The 20,044-nt window shown below is 48.4% G+C and overlaps 2 protein-coding genes and 1 long non-coding RNA gene across 5 annotated transcripts; all 3 read left to right on the forward strand.

Annotated features, from left to right (window-relative positions):
• Positions 1 to 2,103: 2,103 nt before the first annotated feature.
• On the forward strand, positions 2,104 to 11,456 carry LOC129373903 (nascent polypeptide-associated complex subunit alpha, muscle-specific form-like). Of its 3 annotated transcripts, XM_055052030.1 has the most exons (8): positions 2,104 to 2,730; positions 3,735 to 3,809; positions 8,591 to 8,665; positions 8,808 to 8,876; positions 9,073 to 9,168; positions 9,671 to 9,772; positions 9,960 to 10,587; positions 10,618 to 11,456. In XM_055052030.1, the coding sequence occupies exons 1-8, from the start codon at positions 2,395 to 2,397 to the stop codon at positions 11,454 to 11,456; spliced, it is 2,220 nt and encodes a 739-aa protein (XP_054908005.1). In that variant the 5' UTR covers positions 2,104 to 2,394. The 3 variants fall into 3 exon arrangements, with proteins under 3 accessions (XP_054908005.1, XP_054908003.1, XP_054908004.1); XM_055052028.1 differs by having other exon boundaries at positions 9,960 to 11,456; XM_055052029.1 differs by having other exon boundaries at positions 2,105 to 2,730; positions 9,091 to 9,168; positions 9,960 to 11,456.
• LOC129373907 (glutamine-rich protein 2) lies at positions 11,409 to 13,388 on the forward strand. The gene is made up of 9 exons (XM_055052038.1): positions 11,409 to 11,639; positions 11,722 to 11,807; positions 11,916 to 12,040; positions 12,147 to 12,240; positions 12,311 to 12,583; positions 12,675 to 12,797; positions 12,907 to 12,975; positions 13,069 to 13,229; positions 13,300 to 13,388. The coding sequence occupies exons 1-8, from the start codon at positions 11,501 to 11,503 to the stop codon at positions 13,165 to 13,167; spliced, it is 1,008 nt and encodes a 335-aa protein (XP_054908013.1). The 5' UTR covers positions 11,409 to 11,500; the 3' UTR covers positions 13,168 to 13,229; positions 13,300 to 13,388.
• A 4,692-nt stretch (positions 13,389 to 18,080) lies between these two features.
• On the forward strand, positions 18,081 to 19,956 carry LOC129373911 (uncharacterized). The gene is made up of 2 exons (XR_008607414.1): positions 18,081 to 18,198; positions 18,274 to 19,956. It is a non-coding gene; the product is annotated as an uncharacterized LOC129373911 (long non-coding RNA).
• The last annotated feature ends 88 nt before the right edge of the window (positions 19,957 to 20,044 follow it).

Below are 20,044 nucleotides of genomic sequence, written 5' to 3' on the forward strand. Positions count from 1 at the left end.
AGGTGGGCGTGGCTGTCACTAAGGTGTGATGGGAGCCAGGGTTAGGGTAAGCGCGCTGGCTTGGTATTTCTGTTGACCGTGTTGTAATGTTGCTTTATTGTTGGCACCATTGTATGGTTTAGCCTGGTCAGCATGTGTCAGTCCTGTAAAGTCTGAAGTTATGGCAGTAAAGTGGAATAAATCGATGATTGCAGCAATAAAGGAGTGTTGAAGCGTCTGACAGTTTGAAATTCACCGATTCAACCCAGTGCGGCCCTCTGCACCACCGGTAGTCTGCTGCACAATTCAATTATATTTGTAGATCTTAGATGTTCTTACAATATTTCGCTCATTCTAGAAAAATGTGACCCTAAGTAAGTGACCTCCAGCTTTCCTCAGAATCCTGGCGGGAAGCCTGCAGTTACTCATCACACCACTAGGTGGCTCTAAACATATGCATCAATTAAAAATCTCACCACAAATACATATTACTATTATTATTATTATTATTATTTCAGGAAAAATTCAATCATCTTATCAATATATTCGTACACACATCTTCCTCTGTGTTACACCTGCAGCTAACCCTCACATCACAAAACTCCCAAACACAAAAAGCAATCAAGGTTATATTTAGGTGCCCTAAATCAAAGTACCACCAGTTGATTCCTTGCTGAAGCCGTGAGTAAATGTTTCACTGTCCAACAGGTCGTAGGTTTTACGTTCACACGTACTGTCCGACACAATCTTATACAATTTTGCAAGACGTTAAACGTAAGATTTTGAACATCTTAATCTGCAAGATGAACATAAATCCTGCACAAATAATTTTGCAGGATACAAAATATAAGATTTTGAACATTATATGGTGAACATCTTATGTTGAAGATGTTCTTATGTCAAACATCTTCAACATGTCATGGTGAAGGATGTTGCATGAGAGAAGTATTCTCATAATTGACGTCCGAAACAGTATGAAAGAATTAACTGTTGACCTCCAGGTTAGATTCTCCAGATCATCACCTTCCTGTCGGATAAAGTGATTCAAACAGTTTTTGCATTTCATAGATTCGGGTTTTAAAGTTACAGATTCTCTAAAAGTTGGATGGTTTTGTTTAGGACAAGTTATATTTGGTCATAAGATTTTAATTTTTACAACTTTCAAGACAGATTTCCCACTTCAGGATGCGAAGTGACGAGTTTCTAGAAAGATTTATCTTTATGATTTATGAAGTTACATTAAATATATCATGAAATGCAGCGTTGCTGCTTTTTGTTGCTAAGCAACGGGTAACGCTGTGTGTTGACGTGGTAACGTGCCGTGTGAAGTAACAGTGAATTGGTGATTTGATTTCCGGTTAGTTTTACAAAATAAAAGCACTGGTAGAATACTTGGAAAGATCAAGTTTTTCAATCTTTGACGTATTTAAAGCATCTTTGAGTCCAAATCATCTTTGTTACATTTATTTACAGAATATTTTAAAATTAGACTCACTGTTATGAACTGGCTTTTAGTCCATGTTGATCCAAATAATTATAGCTCTTTAACTGATCCTGTTGACTTATTGCCTATTTAAGCACTATGCTATATTTAACTGTACTACAGATTTATTATTAATATTATGATAATCATTTACTTTCTCTCTTCTTCTGCTTTTCTGTTTTATACCCACTATGAATCATAAGCTTTTAATGCAGTTTGACTTGATATTTATTCTTAACTTGTCAAGTTAAATGAAAACAGTGTGAGTCGTTTTAAATGTGCTAAGTAAATTCCAATGACATTAATGACGTCAGAGAAGGAGGGAACGGCCCACTTTAGGATCAGTGAACCCTACAGAACCGGTCCTCTGCCCATCTGGAGCGGTTCTGGAGTACAGAGTGACATTCTGTCTGGAGTTCACGCTCACTTAGAGCTCTATAAAAAAATAATACCAAGAAGAAACAACTAGAATAATTTGTTTTCTGTAACAATAATTTGTTACAGAAATTAACAAATTAGTGTTCAAAGAATGCTTTTCTCTAGATTAATAAACTGAAGTAATTAACCGACACTAAGTAACGCAGGATATTTTTATTTTTAAATCATAAAATTCCCCAGAAACACATCGTGGTTTGACAGGAAGTTTATTTTGAAAGGTTTGTGACGCGTTTCCGCTGAATGCTGCCAGCTTTGCGTGCTGACCTTCTGGATCAGTTTAACGGATCCAGGTTGAATCAAAGTTCCGAGATTTTCACGCAAACGCAGTCCAGAACCGCAGGGCTGCTCACTCGCACCAGAACCGGACCAGAATTACTTCTACGTAGCAGAACCGGCCCGTGTTCCGGTCCCAAAGCCCGGGGAGGTTGAGGTCTTCTCGCCGCCGATGCTAGCGTCTGTTTAACCGTCCAGCCGTTGGTTCCGTTGGTCCAAACATGGAGAGGAATGTCAGCCTGTTCGAGCTGCTCAACCTGTCCATCGGTTCCCCTCACAAAAGTTCGGTGGACTTCAGCGCCCTCCACGCGCTGCTGCTGGAGATGCTGAAGCTGCTGGACCTGCGGGAGGCGACGACCCGCTTTAAGGTCAGCCCTCCCAGGGACCAAGTGGCCGACGCCCCGCCGGGGGCTCCGGGGGAGGTTCTGACCCACCCCACCGTGTCGGACCAGCTGGTTCCGCCCGGTTCCGACCTACACAAACTGACAGACTCGGTCTCTGTTCTGGATGGAACCGGAGGGGACGACTTCCGAACCTCCGGGGACGGAGTGTCACAGGTGAGGAGAACCCGTCCAGGTGAAGCCAGGAGTGATAATAAGTATGATAATAATAATGATGATGATTATAATAATAATAATAATAATAATAATAATGAAAATAATAATGATAATAATAATGATGAAAATAATGATAATAATAATGATGATGATGATTATAATAATAATAATAATAATGATGAAAATAATAATGATAATAATAATGATAAAAATAATAATGATAATAATAATGATTAAAATAATAATGATAATAATAATGATGAAAATAATAATGATAATAATAATGATAATAATGATAATAAGAATGATAATAATAATGATGATGATTATAATAATAATAATAATGATGATGATGATGATTATAATAATAATAATAATAATGATGAAAATAATAATGATAATAATAATGATGAAAATAATAATGATAATAATAATGATAATAATAATGATGATAATAATGATAATAATAATGATGAAAATAATAATAATGATGATAATAATAGTTATTATTATTATTATTGTGTGGATATTAGTTGAAAGTTTACTTTAGTAAAGTTTACTTTTCCACAGCACTGTAGTTGCCATGGTAACGCAGGACGGCCCTCAATGATGTGTCACATCATAATTATTCCCCAGGAAAACGGACGAAGTGTTCCGTGGAGCTCCAGGGGTCAAAGGTCATATTTCTAATGAAGGTCGATGGTGGAGCTGCTTGATTCTGTTCAAGTTCTGCTTACTGGACCAGAACCGGAGCCGGTCTGTTTAGGTGATCTCAGATCCCGGTCCGTCTAGCCACCAGCGGCGGACCGGAACCAGCTGACCCGCCGGGCCCACCCGCCGGGTGACTCGCAGGTTAATGAGTGACGGACCTCTGGAGCCCCGAGCTAACACCAGAACCGGACCGGCTGAATGTTCATCATTTTAAATGAGACATGATTAGACTATCTGGTCTATCAGAACCATCAGCAAGGTCCAGATTGACCCGGTTCTCTGTGTCCCTGCAGGCCTTGAATCTCATCGAGGAGCTGCAGAAGAACAGAGACGAGATGAAGCAAAAGACGGAGCACCTGCAGTCCAAGGTGTGTTCATGTGTTCATTTCAAACATGTTTTGTAGAAACAAATAAGAGGAGAAACAAACATTCATAACTACAACAGATTAATGAGCTTTATGGACATTTATTTTATACCTTTAATTCAATATGATGAAATTTGAGTCTCTGAATTAATCAGAAATGAGTCATTAAAACATTCATGAACCTGTTCAATTCACTGCTAAAGAACCAACAATAAACTATTTTACATCAAAACAAAATACAAAATGACTCATAGCAGGACAAGCAAATTTACCGTCTAAAGATGATGATAATAATAATGACCCTTGTCAGTAACATACAGCATCGGAGTAATGACCAACAACCAGTTGTTTTTCCCAGTACCGCCATCATGGCTGCTGGTTCAAGTTGAGCTAATCAGTCTGAGGAAGTGGTATCTACAGACGGTGAGCTCAATGTGTATGTACACAGCAGTAGCTGTGTACATACACATTTTTATTTGTTACTGAGTTGTTTGAAGTAAAATTAGATATATTTAGATGTAATTTAGCTAGTTTGGCAGTAAGTACTACAGAAAATCTGACTGATATGTGTCTTAGTATTACACAGGGGTGGGTAGAAGGCTCATTTCCCACCTGATGCTGTCTCTGTCCTCCTCTTTGGAGTTTGTTTCACTTCACCACTCCAGCTATAGCCTGGTTGATGCATCTCTGCAGGTCTTGGCTCTTATGATGAGGGAGCTTGGACGAACTCTACACTGGTCCACACTTACTAATGCTTGTAGGAGAACACTACAGGCCCTTCCTGTGGCTCCTGTTTGTCTCTGGACGCCTTGGATCATACAGCTCCAACCTCTCAAACAAGGCAGAAACTATCAGGGCTTCACAGATGTGATCACCAACCAGTTGGCACTTGGGCGGCTGCTGGTTCCTCACGGAAGTCCCCACTTCCTTCTACTTCGTTCATTGACTCCCAGGGTCCAGTTCCAGGTCAGAGATCAGTCCAGAGACCTGCTCCAAGTCATGCAGATTGGGCTGGTGTCCAAACTTCATTCCCCTTTCGGGCTGCACAATCTGGCTGGTGTCCCCACAGGCATTCAAAAGGCCAAGGGGCCTGCAGAGTATATTTCAGTCAATTATTTTACCCGGACAGCTCGGTGGCTGGGTTGCCCAGACTCTGGCCTCGTGAGTGCTGTCCACCATGTCCCAGGGGTACCGTCTTTAATTGTGATGCTAGTCCCCTGTCCCCGACCAGGTCAGGATGATGACCATCCACGACCTGATGAAGGCACTGCAACAGGAAATCTGCAGCTTGGTGGCAGAGGGTGCTATAATGTCTGTAGTATATTAAGTGGATCTATTTACTTCAGCGGAACCACTCTGAGTTTACCTGGAGGTTATCCGCCAGTGCATTGATATGTAACATTGAGACTGAAGTGAAGATCAGTAAAGTCACGTTCATTTGTACCTCTGAGTTGAATCCTTTATTTAATTATACTATGTTGGAGTAAAGACACAAAAAGTTGGCGACGAGTAATCTGGACCCTAAACAACTGCATGAAATGAAAATTTAATCCGGAGGGACGGAGAAAAGGACGAAATAAAGCTGGAGACAAAACGAAACCTAGCAAAGCATCCGTGAGTAACAGTGCATAGCACACAGGGAAAGGACAAACGGACAATATCTGGATTTCATGTCCAAAATGGCTTACATTGGAAAAGTAGAGGAATATGATAGCTGAACTGGAGACTGGGAATCATACATAGAGCGAACGTGGAGTTGTACTGCAACGCTAATGATATCAAGGATGAGAAAAAAAGTCCCTCCTCCTCAGTCTAATGGGAGCTAAAACTTGAAGTCTACTCTGTAACCTTTTGAACCCTGCCAAACCGTTGAGCAAGTCATATAAAGACATTGCTGATACGTTGCAGAAGCACTTGAATCCCGCACCACTAGTCATAGCGGAAAGATGAAAGCATTTCTGAGTATATGGCCGAACTGCGCAAACTCTTGCAGTCACTCTGTGACTTTAAAACGCGACTTGATGATGCCTTGAGAGATCGACTGGTATGTGGCATGCACTGTACAAGCACACAAAAAGGCTACTGTCCAAAAAAGAGCAAGATTTGAAGAAAGCACTCGAACTAGCTATCTCAATGGAAACAGCAGCTAGGGGTGCATCAGAGCTACAGAAGAAAAGCTTAGAAAACAAAGTGCATCAAATGTCTTTGAATGGAAAAAAGCAAAAATGCTACAGGTGCTACACAATGCAAACGACTGCTGGTTCAAAGAAAAGACATGCAGGAAATGCCACAAACAAGGCCACATAGAAAGAGCATGCCAATCAGACCAAACAAATACTCAAAAAGGAAAATCTGAAAAGAACAAAGGTTTTACAACTAAATCAAAGGCCAAAGCAAATGAAATGCACAAAGTTACAGAACATTCTGACAACACAAACAGCAGTGAAGACGATGACCTGTCATGTGCTTAGAGCTGCATAGCATAACCAAAGAATACAGAAAAATAATATGGGTCATGACTACAGAGTCTGGAGTGAAACTAAAGATGGAACTGGACACAGGTTCAGCTTTGTCAGTGATCTCTGAAACCGATTATGACAGGCTGTTCTCCCACTTACCACTGAAAAACACATCAGTGATGTTAAAAACCTACACAGGTGAAAAAGTGTCACCAAAAGGTAAACTTAAAGTGAATGTGGTCTATGGTGACCAAACACACAAGCTAGAGCTCTATGTTCTGAAAACCACAGGCCCAGCTCTACTGGGGCGTGAATGGCTGAGAAGAATTCAGCTTGACTGGCATGCAATAAAAGCCCTGAATATCTCAACAGGCCTCAAGAGCTCCACCCGGAGGCCTGAGCAGAGATTGCCACAGTTATTGGAGGCTAATGCACACGTGTTCGAGAAAGGCATTGGTAAACTAAAACACATAAAAGCAAAAATTGAACTTGACAAAGATGCCAACCCACGATTCCACAAGGCGCGCCCGGTGACGTATGCCCTACGTCCCAAGATAGACGCCGAACTACAAAGCTTGGAGGCATCCGGCATTCTCTCAAAAGTTGACTGGAGTGACTGGGCTACACCCATTGTCCCGGTAATGAAGAAAGGAAAAAGTGAAGTGCGTATATGTGGGGACTTCAAAGTGAGCATCAACCCGGTGCTGCGCACGGTGCAGAACCCCCTGCCACAAATAGAGGACATCTTCTCATCATTGGCTGGTAGGGAGAAGTTTTCAAAGATTGATTTGTCACAAGCCTATCTCCAGATGGAAGTGGAGGAGTCAAGCAAAAAGCTCCTAACCATCAACACTCATAAGGGACTTTACCAATACAATCGTCTTGTGTTTGGTGTTGCTTCAGCCCCAGCCATCTGGCAAAGAGCCATGGATCAGGTGCTCCAGGACATACCTGGAACACAATGCTATGTGGATGATATTATTATAAGAGGAAAAGATGATGGTGATCACTTCCAAAACCTGAGCAAAATACTCACCAGGCTGGATGAGTATGGCCTACGGGCAAAGAGAGAGAAATGTGAGTTTTTCAAAAGTGAAATCTCATACTGCGGACATGTCATTGACAAGCACAGCTTGCACACGTCACAAGAGAAAATTGAAGCAGTGCTGAAAGCACCTAAGCCTGAAAATGTGTACCTGGGTCTTGTCAACTATTACCACAAGTTTCTACCAAACCTTGCCTCAGTGCTGTATCCACTAAATGCACTGCTACAGACAGGAGTGGAATGGCATTGGTCAGAAAAACGTGAAAAGGCATTCACAGAAACAAAAAGACTAATTACATCTGACGAGCTACTTACCCACTACGATCCATCCAGACCTACGATCCACCGGATGCGGAGACGCGTCCGGTGACGCGTATTCCGTACAGCATTGGCGCAGTCCTGTCGCACACAATGGATAATGGACTTGAACGCCCAATTGCATTCGCGTCAAGGTCCCTGTTAGTACCGGCAATTATGCACAGATAGACAGAGAGGCTCTTAGCCTAGTATGGAGTATCAAAAAGTTCCATCATTACCTCCATGGCCTATGGTTTACCTTACTGATGGATAATCAGCCCCAAGTGTCAATATTCAATCCACGAAAAGGAGTTCCAGTGATGTCAGCTGTGCGACTACAGTGATGGGCCCTGTTCTTAGGAGCACACTCGTATGACATCACAGTACAAGGCTGGCCTGCCCATGGGAATCCATGCTTTCCTGAGTTTTCAGCAAGACGTGATCAGCTGTCAGTCTGCCAGGGAACCTTAATGTGTGGATCACGTGTGGTAGTGCCCTCCAAGCTTCGCATCAGAGTGTTGAACAGCCTGCATGAGGGTCATGTAGGTACGGTGAAGATGAAAAGTCTGGCCCGTAGCTATGTATGGTGGCCAGGATAGATAAACAGATTGAGGACATCACCAAAACCTGCCCAGGATGCCTGAGCGTTCAAAATGCAACACCCTCACTTCACACATCCATCAGGCTCCTCCAGTGATTCAGTGACAAAGCTGCAAAAGGTCAGTGGCATACTTCCATAACCTTAGTTTCATCATAAACAAATAAAACAAGGTGGGTGAGAACCTGTGTCAGAATCGGGATTAGAACCTCCCTGTTTGGACCGCAGTTGAGCCGAGTGTTTGTTCTGCAAATAAACCCTCTGCCCTTGCAGGAAATCAAAGCCGTTCTGTTGAAGTGGACTGGTGTCTGATCCGGTTAGACCCAGTTTATCAGAACCATCAAGAAGGACCAGATTGACCTGACGGCTCATGTTCTCCCTGCAGGCCTCGATCATCATTGAAGACCTGCAGAGGAACAGCGCAAACCTGAGGCAGAAGGCAGAGGAGCTGCAGCACAAGGTGAGTCAGAACCGGCTAGAAGCTACCAGAACCAGGGTTAGAACCAACCCACACTCTGTTGATATAGAAACGGTGTCTGAACTGGTTGATCAGCACTATCAGGAAGGTCCAGATTAACCAGAGGGTTCATGTTCTCCTGCAGGCCTTGAAGGTCATTGAGCAGCTGGAGGACAGCAAAGATCTGAAGGAGACTGATGACATGCAGCACAAGGTGAGTCAGCAGTAAGAACCTGAGTCAGAACCAGTCTAATTTGATTTGCTTTGACATTAAATTGTTGAACAATATTCTGTCAAACATGGATACATTTACTGGTTTCAACCAGCTTAAACCAGTAAAACCAGTGGCTGCAGTTTTTTTCATTCCTGTTTATATGAATAAAAATCCAAAATATAATGATTATTCCCAGTCCTCCTTCTGTGTTCAGGGGGTAGCGGAGCAGATGGAGATCCAGGCAGGACTGGAGACGTGCTGCCAACGTCTGGACGTCCTGGACAAGGCAGTGGTGAGTCTGTAGGGCTGCACTCTGTCACGCCCCCACCGGTAGGCAATGACAAAAATGGGAGACAGACGAGCGAAAACATGAAGAACAATCATTTAATCTGTTCAAAACATGATCCAGAGAACTACACAGCCAGTCAGAGAGAAGCGTGGACTAATGCTGCTCGCTCCGGTCTGGTCCGGAGGCCAATCAAGCAGGCCGGTAACTGACTAAATGTCAGTATTTAACAGCCTACTGTTGCGTTCAATTAGCAGCTAATCTTCTGCTTCCTGAAAAGAACAAAAGAATAAACTAATTGTAGATTGGAGACATCTGCTGGACAGGAGGGGATCGTCACAACTCTCACCTGTGAAGGTGCTCTAGACAAAACTTCTGCAGATGGTCTCTGTTTCTGATTTCTACTGGAATCTGGAGGCTATGGTTGCTGAGCTGAGCAGAAACGGAACCATGAACTGGACCCGAAGGAGGTCCGAACTGCTCTCATTCTGCGTTATGGTTCCAACAGGAATCCATCCAGGAACTCTTCCAGATGTATCCAGACCCAGAGGAGCTCAGCGAGTGTGTGACCTGGGTCCAATTGGTTCAGAAGGACATGGAGGTTGAGAAGGTAAGGAGAAGAACCACAGAGTGGAACCAGTTCAGTGAACTGTTCGTCCCAAAGGCATCCATATTCAGAATATCTGAAAACAACAATTTCTGGCAGTCCTGATGACAGATCTGGGAATTAGTCAGGAAGCGATGCACACTTATTGGTTCCATCAGTGGAAGTTACCCTCAGATCTGTGTTTCTGCAGGACCTGGAGACTTCAGAGGTTCTGGACCAGCCCTGGTTGGTAGAACAGACTGGACCTGACCCCTCAGCACTGTCCTCTGGTGTCCCAGTCCCATCAACTGGTGGACCGGTGCTATACTCCGGTGCCGCTGCGCCAACCTCCGATGCCGCTGCACCGACTTCCGGTGCCTCTGCACCAACCTCAGGTGTTGTTGCGCCGACCTCTGGTGCTGCTTTGCCGACCTCCGATGCCGGTGCGCCGACATCCGGTGCCAGTGCGCCGACATCCGGTGCCGGTGCGCCGACCTCTGGTGCCGGTGCGCCGACCTCTGGTGCTGCTTTGCCGACCTCCGATGCCGGTGCGCCAACCTCCAGTGCCGGTGCGCCGACCTCTGGTGCCGGTGCGCCGACCTCTGGTGCCGGTGTGCCGACCTCTGGTGCCGGTGCGCCGACCTCTGGTGCCGGTGTGCCGACCTCTGGTGCCGGTGCGCCAACCTCTGGTGCGCCAACCTCTGGTGCGCCGACCTCTGGTGCGCCAACCTCTGGTGCGCCAACCTCTGGTGCGCCGACCTCTGGTGCGCCGACCTCTGGTGCGCCGACCTCTGGTGCGCCGACCTCTGGTGCACCGACATCCGGTGCTACTGTACCAACCTCTGGTGCGCCAACATCTGGTGCGCCGCCCTCTGGTGCGCCAACATCTGGTGCGCCGCCCTCTGGTGCGCCGACCCCCGGCGTGCCAACCTCTGGTGTTCCAACCTTGGGTACCAGTGCGCCAACTCCCGGTGCCGGTGCGCCAACTCCCGGTGCCGGTGCGCCGAGTGCCAGTGCGCCAACTCCCGGTGCGCCGAAATCCGGTGCCGGTGCGCCGAGCCCCGGTGCCGGTGCGCCGACCCCCAGTGCGCCGAAATCCGGTGCGCCGACCTCGGGTGCGCCGACCTCCGGTGCGCCGACCTCTGGTGCCAGTGCGCCATCCCCCAGTGCGCCGACCTCTGGTGCGCCAACCCCCAGTGCGCCGACCTCGGGTGCGCCGAAATCCGGTGCGCCAAAATCCAGTGCGCCGACCTCCGGTGTACCAGTTCCATCCCCAGGTGCCTCAGCCCCATCCTCCCATCGCTTAGCGCCATCTTCTGGTGCCTCTGCAACATTCGCCGGTACAACTGGGCTGTCACCCAGTGCCTCTGCACCACCTTCTGGTTCCTCTTCACCGGCCTCTGCTGTCTCAATGCCGTCGTCTGGTGGTCCCCTCCACCCAGAAAGCTCCCCCACGTCTGGTGCTCCGTCTTTTCCAAGCATCTCTGCCGAGGATCAGTCCTCGGAAGCAGCAGCAGACTCCACTCAAGCCTCCTCTGATGGGTCTGAAGGCGGGACAATCGCTGGGGACCAGCGCAGGGCCACAGAACCACAACCTGTGAGCTCAGCTGTCCTTCCAGAGTCCACCGCAAAACTGTACCACAACCTGGAGTACAACGTGCTAGGGTGGCTTCCAGCATCTCTCCTGGAGTGCTTCGTGGAGATCTAAAGAGACCCTCTGAATCTTCTGCGAGTCGGCTCCACAGCCAGCAGATGGAGGAGTTTGTGAAGAACATCAGAAAGTTACAAGACAGGGTCACCCAGCTAGAGGCCCAGACAAGGATTCTGGAGGAGGAGAAGGTGGACTGGACCGGGCTGGACCAGTTTCTCAGCTCCAGAGATAATGTCAGAGGTTAGCCGAACATCTCCAGGTCGTACCTGGTCAGGTATTTCACTAGGCACCCTGCCCAGGTGACCAGGTGTTTTCTCCTCAGGTTCTCTTGAAGTCCCTGACAGCACGTCGGATCAGGAGCAGCAGCAGCAAGCTCTGATGGAGAACCTGAAGACTGAACACAAGAAGGTGAGAACCTGCTGCTCCACTCAGCCTCCCATCACTCTGTTCCGGGTCTGGTTGCGGTTCTGGCTCCAGTTCTGGTTCTGGTTCTGACGGATGACATGTCTTCTGAAGCTGGAGCATCTGGAGGACATGTTGGGCAGCCTCATGAGCCAGGAGACGGGCAGCAGCCCAGCAGGAGCGGCAGATCAACCTGATCCAGGGATTAAAGATCTCACTCAGCAGGTTTCTGACCTCAGGTAGAGATAGAGAGGCAGGGCAGAACCTGAAACCTATCCCACCAGGTAGACCAGGTGGTCTTCAGGTAGACCAGATGTTGGTCAAGTGGGCTGCTCTCCTGTGCAGGTCTTCCCTGGTCCAGGTGGAGCAGGAGGTGGAGCTCCTGAAGGAAAAGCAGGCTCAGAGTGAGGAGAGAGCTGCAGACCATCTGCAGGACCAGGTCAGAGGAGAACCTCCTTCCTACCATCCTGCACCCTTCCTCCAGTCTAACCTCTCCCCTTTGCCCTCAGCTGAATGACCTGCGGGGGACGTTGGAGGACACCATTGTGTCTCTGACCTCCCAGCTGTCCAGCAGCCTCCAGCAGGAGGTGGAGCAGGAGACGGAGGAGGCGGAAGAGGAGGAGGAGGAGGAAGAATTCGACAGCTCGGTGGAGGTGGGCCGGAAGCTCAGCCTGCTGTTCCAGAACTATGAGCAGTTGGAAGACACGGTCAACCTGCTGGTCCAGCAGCAGCAGCAGGGCGCAGCTAGGGTCGGCCTGGACGACGACCGAGAAATGGGCAGGGTCAGTCAGGGACAGGGACAGGGACAGTGGCGTGTATGCCACAGGGACGCGGCTGGACTTTATGGACTCTCTGTGTCTGTGTGTGGGTCAGAGCCTGGACCTGGTGTATGACGTCCAGAGGGCCATCCAGGAACTGCAGGCCGAGTGCGAGCGCCTGCAGGAGGCAACCAGGAGCCTGCATGAGGACAACCAGCAGAAGCAGGGACACATCGAGGTAGGCAGGCCATCACCTGGGTACTGACAGACGCTGGACCACGGTGGACTGACGCCTTACTGACTCACGGTCCACATGGAAACACTCAGTGATGCGGCTGCTTCCACAGGAGCTCTACAAGACGGCAGAGGAGCTGCAGGTGAAAAAGGCCGACAAGCTGATGGTGGAGAGCGAGATTGTGAGTTCTGGTTCTGGTTACCTTCGATCTTTAGTTCCAGTGGAGATGCTGTGAGCTGCATCAGGTTTACTGTCCCCTCGTCTGTCCCCTCAGAAAGCGGACAAGTTGGCCCTGGACAGCAAGGTGAGCCGTCTTCAGTTCGACGCGGCGACGGAGCAGCTGACCAGTTCCATGAGCTGCTCAACAAGATGACGGGTCAGGAGCACGACTGGCACCAGCTGGTGGACAAGCTGTCCACCGACATGGAGTGCAAGGTACCGGTCCTCGCTAGAAACCCGGCCCGGTTCTGGTCTGGTGCGGAGGTTCTGATCCGTGTGTGTGCAGCTGAACCGAATTGAGTTGGACTCGGTGAAGCTACAGCTGGAGGAACGCTGGCGCAGCATCCTGAAGAAGCTGCAGACGCAGAGCGCGCCGCTGGAGGACGACGCCGCCGGCATCAGGAAGTGAGTCCGGCCGGTTCCGGTCCAGGTCCGAAGTTCCGTTCATTATGGAACGGTACGATTTGAGCCGACTGTCTGTCTCCCAGGAAGCTGCTGGAGCGGTTCCAGTGCCTGTCCTGTGACCGCGTCATCATGAAGCAGACCCCCGGCCCGTGAGTCGACCCGGAAAGCCCGGTTCTGTTGTCGTGGCATCCTGTCCCTTTAATGTGACATCACAGATCTGTCTCCTTCCCCAGCATTGTGCCGACGCTGCCGACTTTCCCACCTTTCCCCCCGCCGAAGTTCACCCGGCCCTGGACCATAGATCATATCCGCCAGCACTACCGCAGGTGGGTCCGGGACCAGAACCAGAACCAGTCCCACATTCTGTCCCAGCAATAGTTTTCTATCAAGATTGATCTGAAAAGTGCGGCATGCATGTCGGTCTGGCCGACTCCACCACACTTTTCAGATTTTTCTCACTGAATCGTTCAGTCGGTTCTGACCCGGTTTGGGTCGATCTCAATGTCAGAGAAAATGTGAGGTTAGTTTATGGAGGAGGACAGAATAAACAGCAGGTTCTGATGCATTGGACCTTCAGAACCAGCTGTGTGTTGTGATTCCAGTGTGACGCCCGGAACCAGCCAGCGCCGGGTCCAGCTGCAGAAGAACCACGCCGACATGGTGCGGCAGCTAGACAGCATCGAGCGCCAGCGACGCCTCCGCCAGCGGTGAGTCAGGCTGCCGGTTCCGACCCGGTCCATTCCAGGATCCACAGCAGAACCTGCGGTCGGGACCAGCTCTAACCTCCTCCCGGTCTCTGTGCAGCCCCAACCGGGTCGCTGAGTCGCCATCCCGACCAGTAGGAGTACCGCACACCAGCACGTCTGCGGGTCAGCGCCGCAGCAACCTGCAGCACCACCGAATGATGCACCGGGCCGTGGACGAGGACCTGATGCAGGTGCGGTGCTAAATTTATTTTCCGGTTCGTCCACGAAGCAACACTAAGCGTGTTCAGTCTATCCGCTCACCTGTGCTCATGCACCTGCCGCGCTCTTCACTGCGGGAGGACGGCGACTGGCATCGCGCCCGTCATTCAAACGAGGCTTTTTGGTCCCCTGAAAACCCATGAAGAGTTGGACATTAACAACTCAGTGAAATACCAGACTGAACTTGAAAAGTGGACATTATGCTGCTAATGCTTAGCAACAACTCCCAGGTGGAACATGGTGCGCTAAATAACAAAACGTAATTTAACAAATTTGCCCCAAGAGGAGGACCAGCAGGGGGCGCCTCTCTGTGACTGCCCCAGGGCAGCTGTGGCTACTATCCAGTAGCTCCACCATCACTGTTGCTGTGGTTACATGTAACCCAGTGTTAAAAACACAAGTGAAAGTTAATTTGATGTCTTTTTTATCACAAGATTGGAAAGTATAAATAGATTTTGTGTTTTGTTTTACTCAGAAAAATAGATCAAAAAGTGCTGAAAATCTTTAAAAACTGTGAAATAAGCCTTTAATGATTGTTTTACTGATGGATTGGACAGCCAATGGCTGGCGTGGTCTGATATTTCATCAGCCAATGGGGTTGATTGTCCCGCCCCTTTCACTGCTGCCCTGCGATTCTGCTCAGAACCTCAGACGCGTTTGAGAGCTCACAACTGACCGTTGTTTCCGTTAAGAGCCTGAAAGAGACGATAAAATCTGGACAAATGTTTCTTTGAGAGCAGCTGAGAAAAGAAATCTGCGCTACCGTCAGAGCATTGGTCAGGTTTTTTTTTACGGTGCACTTTTGGCCCAGAGATTTCAGGACCCACTTCTTCGGAGAACCCAGTGAACCCAGTGAACCCAAAGAACCCAGTGAATCCAGTGAACCCAGTGAACCCAAAGAACCCAGTGAACCCAGAGAACCCAGTGAACCCAGTGAACCCAGTGAACCCAAAGAACCCAGAGAACCCAGTGAACCCAGTGAACCAAAGAACCCAGAGAACCCAGTGAACCCAGAGAACCCAGTGAACCCAGAGAACCCAAAGAACCCAGTGAACCCAGTGAACCCAAAGAACCCAGTGAACCCAGTGAACCCAAAGAACCCAGTGAACCCAGAGAACCCAGTGAACCCAGAGAACCCAGTGAACCCAGTGAACCCAAAGAACCCAGTGAATCCAGTGAACCCAGTGAACCCAAAGAACCCAGTGAATCCAGTGAACCCAGTGAACCCAAAGAACCCAGTGAACCCAGTGAACCCAGAGAACCCAGAGAACCCAGTGAACCCAGTGAACCCAGTGAACCCAGAGAACCCAAAGAACCCAGAGAACCCAGTGAACCCAGTGAACCCAAAGAACCCAGAGAACCCAGTGAACCCAGTGAACCCAGAGAACCCAAAGAACCCAGTGAATCCAGTGAACCCAGTGAATCCAGTGAACCCAGTGAACCCAAAGAACCCAGTGAACCCAGTGAACCCAGAGAACCCAGTGAACCCAGTGAACCCAAAGAACCCAGAGAACCCAGTGAACCCAGTGAACCAGTGAACCCAAAGAACCCAGTGAACCCAGAGAACCCAGTGAACCCAGTGAACCCAGAGAACCCAGTGAACCCAGAGAACCCAAAGAACCCAGTGAACCCAGTGAACCCAGAGAACCCAGTGACCCAGTGAACCCAAAGAACCCAGTGAACCCAGAGAACCCAGTGAACCCAGTGAACCCAGTGAACCCAAAGAACCCAGTGAACCCAGTGAACCCAGAGAACCCAGTGAACCCAGTGAACCCAAAGAACCCAGAGAACCCAGTGAACCCAGTGAACCCAGTGAACCCAGTGAACCCAGAGAACCCAGTGAACCCAGAGAACCCAGTGAACCCAGTGAACCCAGAGAACCCAGTGAACCCAGAGAACCCAAAGAACCCAGTGAACCCAGAGAACCCAGTGAACCCAGTGAACCCAAAGAACCCAGTGAACCCAGAGAACCCAGTGAACCCAGAGAACCCAGTGAACCCAGAGAACCCAGTGAACCCAAAGAACCCAGTGAATCCAGTGAACCCAGTGAACCCAAAGAACCCAGTGAACCCAGTGAATCCAGTGAACCCAGTGAACCCAGAGAACCCAGTGAACCAAAGAACCCAGTGAATCCAGTGAACCCAGTGAACCCAAAGAACCCAGTGAACCCAGTGAATCCAGTGAACCCAGTGAACCCAGAGAACCCAGTGAACCCAGAGAACCCAGTGAACCCAGAGAACCCAGTGAACCCAGAGAACCCAGTGAACCCAAAGAACCCAGTGAATCCAGTGAACCCAAAGAACCCAAAGAACCCAGTGAACCCAGTGAATCCAGTGAACCCAGTGAACCCAAAGAACCCAGTGAACCCAGTGAATCCAGTGAACCCAGTGAACCCAGAGAACCCAGTGAACCCAGAGAACCCAGTGAACCCAGAGAACCCAGTGAACCCAAAGAACCCAGTGAATCCAGTGAACCCAAAGAACCCAGTGAACCCAGTGACCCAGTGAACCCAAAGAACCCAGTGAACCCAAAGAACCCAGTGAACCCAGTGAATCCAGTGAACCCAGTGAACCCAAAGAACCCAGTGAACCCAAAGAACCCAGTGAATCCAGTGAACCCAGTGAACCCAAAGAACCCAAAGAACCCAGTGAACCCAGTGAATCCAGTGAACCCAGTGAACCCAGTGAACCCAAAGAACCCAGTGAACCCAGTGAACCAAAGAACCCAGAGAACCCAGTGAACCCAAAGAACCCAGTGAATCCAGTGAACCCAGTGAGATGGTAGATAGTGACCCGACTGTTCACTATCCTTGAAATACTGAGAGAATCGACTGACACATTGGAACGACTGTTATTTTATTTTTGTGTGCCATTTTGTTGCAATTGTATATGTGGATCCACAATTGTTCATATTATTGAATTTTACTCTTCCTTATTAACACTTTGTTCACTCCTTGTTGTTATTCACACCTCGGCTCCCGAGAAGTTAGAGTCTTTTGATTAACTGTACTTTCATAGTGTTAGCACTAATCAGAGAAGTACATTGAATTACCTGCCTTTTACTATTATCAGGTGTATTTAACTACCACCACTCTGGTGGTAGTTTAGAGCTCTCTCTCTGAGACGTTTCATCAAAAATCAGTGCAGCTACACAGACTCCAAAACAAGAAGGAACGATTGTCCAAAAAAAGCTAATTTTCCCCCAGGCTTCAGGAACCAAAGTTTCTTACAAACAGTAACAGACCTACCCTGCCTGCCACCTGAGCAACCTTTGACCTCTGGGTTCCAGGAAGCTGACATCATCGGACGAGACGGACGGATCTACAAAGGACGCTTCAGCATCGGCCAGCAGCAGAGCCCAGAAACCAAGTTGCCCAACATCGTCCAAAGATGGTGGGTTTTACCGAGTTCGTCTGGACCCGGGGCTCCGGTCCGTCTGGACCCGGCGCTCCGGTCCGTCTGGACCCGGGGCTCCGGTCCGTCTGGACCCGGCGCTCCGGTCCGTCTGGACCCAGGGCTCCGGTCCGTCTGGACCCGGCGCTCCGGTCCGTCTGGACCCGGCGCTCCGGTCCGTCTGGACCCGGCGCTCCGGTCCGTCTGGACCCGGCGCTCCGGTCCGTCTAGACCCGGCGCTCCGGTCCATCTGGACCCGGCTCCGGTGGTAGTTTAGAGCTCTCTCTCTGATGGCTGCAGGTAAACTGAAGGAGAGAACCAGGGTCACGCCCAAAGCCCCTGCTGTGTCTCCAGAGGCGGAGCCCAGCCCTCTGGCCACGCCCCCGTCTCTCAGCACCAAAAGCCTGCAGCCCAGCCGACCAGGTGAGCCCTGGAGGTCCAGTTCTGGTCCGGTCGGTGTTCACCAACTCTAACACCATGCTGTCTTCTCCTCTGCAGCCTCCAGCGGTTCTGGTCCGGACTGGGGCGCGTCGTCGCCTCTGGGCTCCGTCAGCACGATGTCAGCAGCAGAGAGCGAGCCGCTCGGCCTGTAGGGGGCAGCGCTGTGCTATTATTTTCATATCAGCTCAGGAATAAAGCTCACTGAACACTTCTTCCAGAATTCACCCCCAGCAGAACCTGATGGGTCCAGGAGGTTCTGTTACTTATTACATATTAATCCATGGTGGTTCTGTGGCTGCAGGTTGGTGACCCAGCCGTTGGATCACCAGGGAAAGTTCACGGCTGCAAGCAGCTTTCTGTTGCCAGAAACACCAGGCGGCAAACTGAAAGGGTTTGACTGTGGAAGCCCAGTGCATTCCGGTTCCACTCTGGTTCCACTCCGGTCCATGTCTGAACACAGATCAGATGTTTTAACACTTGCATTTACGATTCGTATCTGTGATTTCTAAATGTGACCCATGTGACATGCGTCGGCGTTCTGCGTGCTGAAATGGGACGATGAGGTTTTATGTTGTTAATGTTCCAACTCTGGTTGGACAACTTCAAAATCTCACAATATGCTCCACTGTTAGCATCCACATTTACTGAGCTCTTCTTTTTCTTTGTGGTGTTTGGCAAAGTACTGAGCACACTCTCTATGTGTGATGTCATGGCGCCCTCTACTGGGCATGCGGTCAGTTTCTCAGGCGATCACAAGTTGCATCTATTTGGAAATATGAGCGACAAAGCAAAAAAATTGGATGTGTGTTCCTTCAGGCTGAAGTGTGAACGTGGCCTAAATTTCTCATTTTTTCATACAGAGAAGCTGAAATCTTTTATTTGGTGATAAATGATTTTGAACTGCTGTTCAGAATCAGGTCTGGGATCTCGCACCAAAGCGGCGTACGCACAGAAAGTGTGCAGCAAGTTGGTATGTATGAAAATGAACGTGGTGTGAAAGTTTGCATAAATATATACAAACTTTTGACCTGCCATGAAAATGTGCTGCAGCCTCGCAAACTTTTTTTATGGACAATAAGAAACTAGATGGCGGCAAAATTTGCCTAAACACATTGAAACACGACTACAGAGTTTATCATGACTCTAATATTTTATTGTTTAAACGATGAAACTGAACCGATTTCTCCTCAGACAATAAGCCAACACAAAATAAATAACATAAAGATGTGTAACATCACAACATGTAAATAAGAATTGAGCTCAGTTTGTCTCATAAAGACAAAACGATTCGTCTGAATGAATCTATGGCTCATTTATTCTCACTGCAGAGAAAACAGGGCTGATCAATAGGTTTGATTACTGCAGGTGATCAATAGGTTTGATTACTGAAGGTGATCAATAGGTTTGATTACTGAAGGTGATCAATAGGTTTGATTACTGAAGGTGATCAATAGGTTTGATTACTGAAGGTGATCAATAGGTTTGATTATTGGAGGTGATCAGGTGTGTATAATCTCAGGTATATCAATAGCTGCCATCTTAGAAACTCCGCTCCTTCATTTTGGCTACAAAAAACGTCAAGCTGCCAAATAGAAAAATAACTGACCAATAAGATTTAAGCTTTGGCCTGCCCTTTGACCCCCACAGACTCAGATGTGCGCTATGTACAAGATGGTTTGATACAGAAAAGCTTTTTTTTCTCAACAATTTTGTTCATAGTAAACAGGGTTTGATAATAAAGATATCAGCAATTATTCTTTTCTTTTTTTACTTCAAGGAAAATCTTAAGGTCGGCAGAGCGATTCTGAACTGTAACCACAGAAAAGAG

Source organism: Poeciliopsis prolifica, unplaced genomic scaffold (genome assembly GCF_027474105.1).
Source record: "Poeciliopsis prolifica strain line A6 unplaced genomic scaffold, Auburn_PproV2 SCAFFOLD034, whole genome shotgun sequence".
Lineage (NCBI taxonomy): Eukaryota > Metazoa > Chordata > Actinopteri > Cyprinodontiformes > Poeciliidae > Poeciliopsis > Poeciliopsis prolifica.